Raw genomic sequence first — 8,562 nt, forward strand, 5'->3', positions numbered from 1 at the left:
TCTCATATAAATCAAAATTTATAGGGTACTTTCCGTTGACCTCGAACTATGAAATTTAGCAAGTAATATCGTCTTATATTAAAAATACAGGGAAAAATCTGAAAACTATGAATTAGTAAAAAAAAATTAAACACTTGTCAGGTTTTTTCCAAGTTAATCTAGGTATAAATATGCTAACTTAGAAAATGTCGACCAAAAATAATGATTGGATTAAAGCAGTTATGAACATGTTTCCAAAATAAATTATTTTCACATTACCTGATAAGCATACAATTCTTAAAATAAAGACTTCAATTTAGAAAACCACAAAGTAACAAAGCAGTGCCAAAAGACGTTAATTGTTAAACAACGAAACATCAATCGGTCACACGAGCAGCGCTAAGTTAGGGTCTGAAGTGCTCTCCTGCCATGGTCGCGAACACTAGCACCACCTAACTACGAGCACTACTTACCATTGTCCTTTAAAGATGCCGAACACAACAAAAGACTTATTTTTAATACAATTGTTGCGTTTCGATTATTTTCTTATTTTCAAGTGCACTTGCGGTTTCTTCAATTTGGTTCGCACGGTGTGAACCAAACTTAATGTGAACTTTTTTAATTGTTTCTTTTTTGTTTTAGCTAACCAGCCAGTATGGAAATGCAGTCAATGCCGACTTCGAGTAAGTACCTACTTATTGATCGATTTAATTTTAATTTCGATTTCCGATATGAGTAAAATAATAACATTAGAATTAAATATTAATAATAACCCCCTATTAGTTATTATTAATGTGTAAAACTAATAATATATTGTAAAAGTTTAAATCAATAACCGTATATAATAGTTATTATTAATTCTGTACATAAATTAAATATCTATACATTAAGGTACTGTAGGTACCTTAAGACGTGACTCGGTACATCAAAACCGATTAACGTAGTTTTTAGAAATACCAAATTTGAAAATTCGTATAAATGCAATAACTCGCTTTTTCATGAAAACCATCCATTTGCGCCGACTAAGTTGCGAGGAGAAGCTAGTACATACATATAAAATAAAACAATAGTAAATAAGTTTACTTTTATATAGCTGCTAATTTATGAGGGCCAGTAGCACTACCCCTTGATAACGAGATGCGTACTCCGAGGGCTAATTTGCCATCGATTCCCACGAGCGCATCTGTCCGATGACAACTCTCGTTTGTTTTCGATTGTTCTCAACTGCTCACAGGCAGGAAACAATTAATTTGTCTCTGGTAATAATGAAAAAATAGCATTAGTGTTCGAACTTCGAATTGCGAACTTACAGCGTAAACATGTATTTTTAAAAAACGGGCAGCATCACAAATTAACTAGGATTTCTAAGTAAGGATGTTTGCTAACCAAATTTTTATCGTAATATATCCTAAGTGGTTTTATCGTAATATAATCTAGAGATGCTTTTTATATAAAACTGTTATTTTACTGTGCGTTATTCTAAACGTCGCACTTTTATGAAATTATGACGTGTAAATTATACTTGCACTGCGTGTGCTATCAAAATCACTGCACACTTATCATGGTCTAACTCTAGGTACTTAAAATTTGGGCTAGTTAGGAACGTCTGAAGTAGTAAACTAATAGAGGTGTAAAAGAATAGAACAGTGGGTAATGAAACCGTGTTTTTTACTATACATTACATTAATGAAATATCAACAAATCTTTATGTTTCTAATGTAAAAATCATATTCAGTAACAGTATAATAGATAATTATCTACTTTAAACAATAATTAATTTTATGACTAATAAGTAAAGTGCCAACCTACAAAGTGAAGGGTGCAAACATCCCACGCAGTATCATGCAACATTAATAATCGGCAATTCTCTCACAACCAGTCATAATGGCAATCAGCCACTAAATATCACGCGATAGATGTTCCCACATCCAAATTTTAAAAATATTTAAACCCATCCCTAGTTTACTAATTACAAATTTATTAACACTACTCATCGCGGCGCTAGTGTGCCGTAGTTAGTATGAAATTAGTACGTAGGGGATGTTAGTTCTGCTTTTGTCCGTTGGCTCGAATAAGTTTGTTATCTGACACGCAATGTTGAGACACAGGTGACCAGTCACACGGGGTGATGATGATACCATCGACAAGTATGATTAGGGTTTGTTTATGGGCTAATAATGAACGTTTTAAAATTTCGAACCTTTTTAAATGAATAGGGATCGGTGGCCGATTAAATAATAATAAAATTGCGTAACAAAGGACGAAAAAGAATAAAGTAGGCAATTATTTACTATTTAAATATATTAAATAATGAGTTTAAATATATTGAATATGTAAATATCCTTATAGGTAGAATATTATAAGATATGAAAAGTCAAGCCTAGTTAAACTTTCTGACCTGGTAGTAACATAGTTTCAATTCACTTCAATATACTATTGTTAAATTATCGGTCTAAATAATTATTTTCGCTCAACTATATTTATTGACTCTTTACAACAATTGAACCAAGACCGGCAGATGTCATAACTTCATCAAAAATCAAATTCAAATAAACTCTATAACCATTGAATGCCAAAAACGTTTATTTATCGGGTTTTAAACGGATTCTTTAGACAACGCGATAAGCTTTAATAGGTATGCATTTTAAACTTTAATATAAAGCGTCAAGGTCGTTTTACGATTGCGTTATAGGGTTTTTCAAGTTATCCTCGATCTGTCATTATCCTGCTTAAGACGTATTAAATTGTTCGAGTCGGTTCAGGATTGTCTATGGTAGTTTTTTTCTTTTTGAACCAGACACCGCGCTTCCTGCCGTGCAAGTGCGTATTATTCGGATGCTATTGAAAGGAGATGCCTTTGTGACTTGCCTAAATACTCGTCGTTATAAAGACGTATTATCTTGCTCGTGGGACCGTGTTTGCGAGCGAATGAGGTTGAAAAAATGCATTGGAATTTGTTGAATGAAAGCTCGGATGACTTTTTTGGGATAAAGTCGGAGATGAGATTTTGGCGAGTTGAAATTATGGGGATTTAAAGACGGTATTGAACTAATGATTTTCAGAGGTAACTGCTGAATTAAAACCATTTAAAACGCGTTTTAAGAACTTAGTTGTTTAAACGCGACCCAGTTAAAACGGCATAAAAATAATATATACTCGAAAATTGAACTTTAACATCATACAAAAAGAATGCAACACAGAAATTATCCTGTTTAAATGAAATCGATAATTCTATAAATCATAGTACCATAGTAATCAATATCTTTTTATTATTAATTATTGTAGATTTACCATCCCCAGTTCACCAATGACGCTCCAAAACGCCCGGCAATCAATCAAAATACCCAAGATTGTGAAAACTAAAAGCGCATTCTAATTGTGAGCCGCGCCTTTCAAATTGCATTCAAAGCGAAAAAATCCCAATGCGAAAACGCGTCGCCCGATGTTGTATGCCAGTGTGAATGGTTCCGTAGTGACATACGTCTGTTTAAAATAAGAACAGTTTGTTGAAGGGGCGCGTTAGGGCGGAGCGTGTGCCCCCGTGGTCACATAATTGTGACACTTTTACTGAGTACTGATTTATAGCTTTTATGACCGTTATGTGATTCAGCTTGAGGGCTTTCGGTTTTGTTTTGTAATATGAACGTTTAGTTAGAAGTGTCATCGATATGAAAGGACTAGGGACGATTGGACAACTTTGTAACTATAGAAACAAAAGAATTTCGATATTAATTACCGAATGAGATTAACCTTTAGTTGAAACAATGGCAAATAAACGAAAACGATTGAATTGCAAACAATGTCATTTTATGATACTCTAACAAGCACTCTATAGACAAACTATGCGACCGTCTGCAAACTAGGTACCATTATGGTGCGTCTAGCAAGTATGAGATCGGTTGAATAGTACGAGGAACAGGCATTCACCAGATCTGAACGCATAGTGCTTTTCCATGTTCTGACGTCAGGGTAATTTCCACTGTCAAATCTATAAATGTAGTAACGAATACGTCTCTCCAGGTCGCATCCTCTATGACGTGCCCTGCGCTGTCTGCCGCGACCACTCCTCGGGCAAGCACTACGGCGTATTTGCATGCGATGGTTGTGCGGGCTTCTTCAAGCGTTCCGTGCGCCGCGACCGCCGTTATGCGTGCAAAGCTCGTAGCCCGGGCGCCTGTCTGGTCGACAAGGCGCATAGGAACCAATGCCGCGCGTGCAGGCTCTCCAAGTGTCTGGATGCCGGGATGAATAAAGATGGTGAGATACTTTTGTTCATTATTTCCATTGATAAGTTGCTGTCTAATGAGAACACGATAGTAAGAAATGAAACTACCGCTCTCTGCCATGAGCTTCAAGTTCCAAATAAATGAACAAGGGTACTTGTTTTTAAATAAGCGTTAACCTGGCATTTGAACGTACGAAAGCTCACCTGTTTTAAATGTAGCGCGATTACATGTTAACCCCATTGCCTTATCATTAACATTAGGTCTAACAGTATCTTAACATCATTATTTTTAATTCCCAACAGCAGTCCAGCATGAGCGTGGACCCCGTAACTCCACCATCCGCCGACAAATGGCACTCTTCCTCAAAGACCCTGCCATGCCCTCACCAGACATCACCATAACGCCTCCAGCCCTGGACTTAGCATTACCGAAGCACACCATGATGCCGCCTGCGCCTTTGACTCTCTTTCACCCTTACGCGTACAACAGACTTTTGATGCCTATAAGCCACTGCTCTCCTAAAGCTCCGTCCCCACCGCCTATTACACCATCACTTCTAACGCCATCAGAACCTGAAACCATATGCGAAGCTGCCGCGCGACTCCTATTCATGAACGTAAAATGGGCAAAGAACGTTCCAGCGTTCACGTCTCTATCCTTACCCGATAGACTGCTTCTATTAGAGGAATCATGGCGAGATCTGTTCATCATAGGGGCGGCTCAGTTCCTATACCCTTTAGATTTAAAAGTGTTAATGAATTTCAAGAATACCGCTGTTGAAAAAGAAGTAGGGGAATTCGAGAAAGTGTTAGCTGAAGTGGCGAAGCTGCGACCGGATAGCAATGAGTTTGCGTGTCTGAGGGCCGTGGCTTTATTTAGGACAGTGGGTGAGAAGGACGGCCAGGGTTTTAGAAGACTACAGGACTTGCCTGCGGTTGCTGCGTTGCAGGATCATTCACAAGTTGTTCTCAATGAGGTGAGTTTAGTTTAGATTAATCTCTTAACCGGTCTCCAAAGATCTTTGACCTAATTCTACAGTAAATAAATTGACACTTGCTAATATACTCACTTTTCTCATTAGTTTGATTGTGTAAAGTGAATTTATGTACTAAAATCGCTACTAAACTACAGAAAATATCTAAAGTAAAAAGTGCTTTACTTCCACAACACATTCAATTTGTGACCTGTCTGTTCAAGCCACGCTATAGTGATGTGACCATCTCCTACACCGACTGCAGCTGCACTCGCGAAATTCACATAATCGGTCATCATTCCTAAGAAATTCTTTCTTTTCCAGTACACATTGAGGACATACCCGTTAGACACATCCCGAGCCAGCCAACTCCTTCAACTGCTGCCGAGCATGCGGCGGGTGCCTAGCGATGCCATCGTCGAGCTGTTCTTCAGAGCCACCATTGGAGACATTCCTATAGAGAGGATAATCAGCGACATGTATAGGACGGGAAAGGATACCGTGTAGCTTTCTTTTACAATAATTGATGTATGACTCAGAATGATGAGCAATTCTAATGCAACTACAGTAGCATCAGTGGCGGATTTGCAGTGTTGGCCGCCCTAGGTCCCTAGGCCCTGTAGTGAGTACTAGCCGTCCCTTTCTCAACATCCATCGTATAAGTAGGCTACCGCCCCTAATATCTAGCCGCTCTAGGTTTGGGCCTACTGGGCCTTAGAACAAATCTGCCACTGCAGGAGCATCTTTGATTTGTATCGGGGAAATCTCCATAGACATGGTTATTCATCATGATCATGGTTTTTATCCGCTATGGTGCTGAATAGTAGTGCCACAATTTTTATCAGAATTCAGAAATATACGAAATATTGTGTCAAATAATATAATCGTCGCTAATCAATCGCTAATAATGATTTTATGAGTAAATGAAAATAATACATATTTGAATGTGTTGTACATTTTCGAAAGTCAGATTAGAAAATTAGGGAGTTGTTGGTGCTAATACTATAATTTTTAAAACTTCTTAAGTTAAAATTGCATATAAGCAGTTATTATAGTTGTCAAAGCTATGAAAAGCTTTATAACGATGAAAGATTTACACAGCATCCAGTGAAAAAAGTACTAGGACTTCATACCCAACTAGGAGCGATTTCAAATACTGAAACAGATGAGAAGAACAATCCCAAATGTAGGAATAAATAGAAGCTAATTAAATTAACTGACGGCAGCAACTATGAATAAGTTATGGAGTAGCTTTCATACTCAAAATTAGAAAATCGTTTGGCTTTGAGGTTATGTTGAATGGCCGCTGAAATATCAATAACTACGTAGGTACTTTAAGAAATTTGTTAGACTTTTAGACCTGAGTTCATAAATTTACTTATTTTGTATCGATTTCAATTAAAGTTGTAGTCAATATTACGACCAAACAAATCAAAACAGCAAACAGAAACTATTCCTTACCTCAATATTTCGTCCTCAAATACGCCATCTATTAGATTTTACAGACAATACGAACTAGTCTAGGAGTCAGGAACAGTTTCCTAGACTACATTCAGGCAATATTAATTAGTCGAAATATCAATCCAATTCAATTTATCAGCACGTCACTTCCCAACAAGTTAAATTTCGCGCAACAGACCACCTGTTGAGTCATACCATACCTAATATACCTATATCCTACAGCGTTCTGTACCCCTAGTGTAAATTTGATCGACATCATAACGTGACGAACGCGTTTGCGTTAAGTCTCATTTTGTATAGGATTTTGAGTTTCCAAAACGTCCCGCTTGGCGCGCTCTTTCTAAACCCAATACAAAATGAGACTAAACGCAAACGCGTACGTCACGTTTCGAAATCGAATTTATTTACACTAGGGGTACTGAAGTCCTAGTATTTGCCGACTCTCGTTGCTTGGATCGGCTATATAAATATAACTTTTAATATGTATGTATCTTATAAAATAAAGTGCCTATATAAAGAAAATCACACGTGTATTTACATAAACGTACCTACAATTTTTCGTTTGATACCAAGTTACTGATTTTTCAGTATCCTATAAAATCGCTAATGCTATTTATTTACTGATTCAAAAAAGGTTTACATTAAATTATGAACATTAAATTAAGACTTGTTTATGATTTAAAAGTTACTTTCATTTATAAGAAGAAATCTTGGTAAAAAGTGGTATATCGTATTAAATAACTTATGGCGTATTTAGCGTTCATCACATGGAACTCTATATGTTATTGGGTTCATTTGACAAGAAGGCTAAAAAGTAATGCTTCACGATAGAAAATAAATTACACTGATCGACCTAGCCCCCAACTAGGTAAAGCTTTGAACAATGCCGGATTTAGAGGTCTGGAGGCCTCGGGCAATAAACGAGTGGAGGCCCCCTGGCCCCAAATTATTTTCCAAATAAAATGGTAAATTTTCCGATGTCTCTATTGTGGAGCCCCGGGGCTGTAGCCCCGGTTTCCCTCCCCTAAATCCGGCCCTGGCTTTGAAAGCAAACCTACATATAATAGTTACTTAAGTATTTGATTTACATCGCGGGCAAAGTTGTTGCTTTAGTATTGATAACCGAGTGAGCGAAAGATTTCGAAATTCAACCACGAGCTTAACAAGTGATTCTAAACGTGGAATCTTGAACATAGCGAGACTTTCAAGGCACTAAGGTTAAACAAACTTTGCTACCGAGTGAAACACAAAGTTTTTCACCACACAAACGCGAGAATACTAACCGTGAAACATATGAATCAAATTTTGAACGCAAATATTATTCAGCGCTACCATAAGGAAACAACTCATGTATAAAAATATTTTTCCACTCTTGTGGATAAAATGCATATTTCTCATCAGCTTTTGACGATAAAGAGAGCCTTTACTAGCTGGTCTGGTGATTTTATCAGTATCTTATATGAAGGTTTAGTGACATCCTATGTCCTTCCCCGGGCCTCATATTATCTCTATAACAAATTTCATCTTAATCAGTTCAGCGGTTTGACAGACAGAAAAAGATACATTCGAATTTTTAATATTAGTAGGTATTTAAATGACTACTTATTAGATATGTACTTATATAAGGTTTCGTATAATAAATTGCCTTATCACAAATTAACTACATAGCTCTTGTCTTTTGTTGTTTGTGTACTTACAATAGAGCGAGTATTTTCTTTCAAGTGATGATAAGTATTTTAAATAGGTTTAAGTATGACTGCGATATGTAAAATGTATTGAATTGTGAATCATGGATCCGCCTGTATCACTAAATTCCAGTTATAATACAAGATGCTCCGAAAATACGTTACAAATAATTATAAAGATTTTTTTCTTATACATCTTTTATATAATATCATAAAAAGATTAAAACTATAACAAAAA

General features: G+C 36.6%; 1 protein-coding gene across 1 annotated transcript; it reads left to right on the forward strand.

Moving 5' to 3' along the window:
- The first annotated feature begins 2,128 nt into the window (after window positions 1-2,128).
- LOC133529418 (nuclear receptor subfamily 2 group E member 1) lies at window positions 2,129-8,253 on the forward strand. The gene is made up of 4 exons (XM_061867131.1): window positions 2,129-2,137; window positions 3,948-4,236; window positions 4,508-5,181; window positions 5,503-8,253. The coding sequence occupies exons 1-4, from the start codon at window positions 2,129-2,131 to the stop codon at window positions 5,683-5,685; spliced, it is 1,155 nt and encodes a 384-aa protein (XP_061723115.1). The 3' UTR covers window positions 5,686-8,253.
- The last annotated feature ends 309 nt before the right edge of the window (window positions 8,254-8,562 follow it).

The sequence above is a fragment of the Cydia pomonella genome, chromosome 1 (assembly GCF_033807575.1).
Source record: "Cydia pomonella isolate Wapato2018A chromosome 1, ilCydPomo1, whole genome shotgun sequence".
NCBI lineage: Eukaryota > Metazoa > Arthropoda > Insecta > Lepidoptera > Tortricidae > Cydia > Cydia pomonella.

Excerpts from the sequence above, each read along its gene's own strand:
- LOC133529418 (XM_061867131.1), top strand. Across the intron at positions 4,237-4,507 it reads TGCCGGGATGAATAAAGATG|CAGTCCAGCATGAGCGTGGA; the intron begins GTGAGATACTTT and ends AATTCCCAACAG. Across the intron at positions 5,182-5,502 it reads CACAAGTTGTTCTCAATGAG|TACACATTGAGGACATACCC; the intron begins GTGAGTTTAGTT and ends TTTCTTTTCCAG.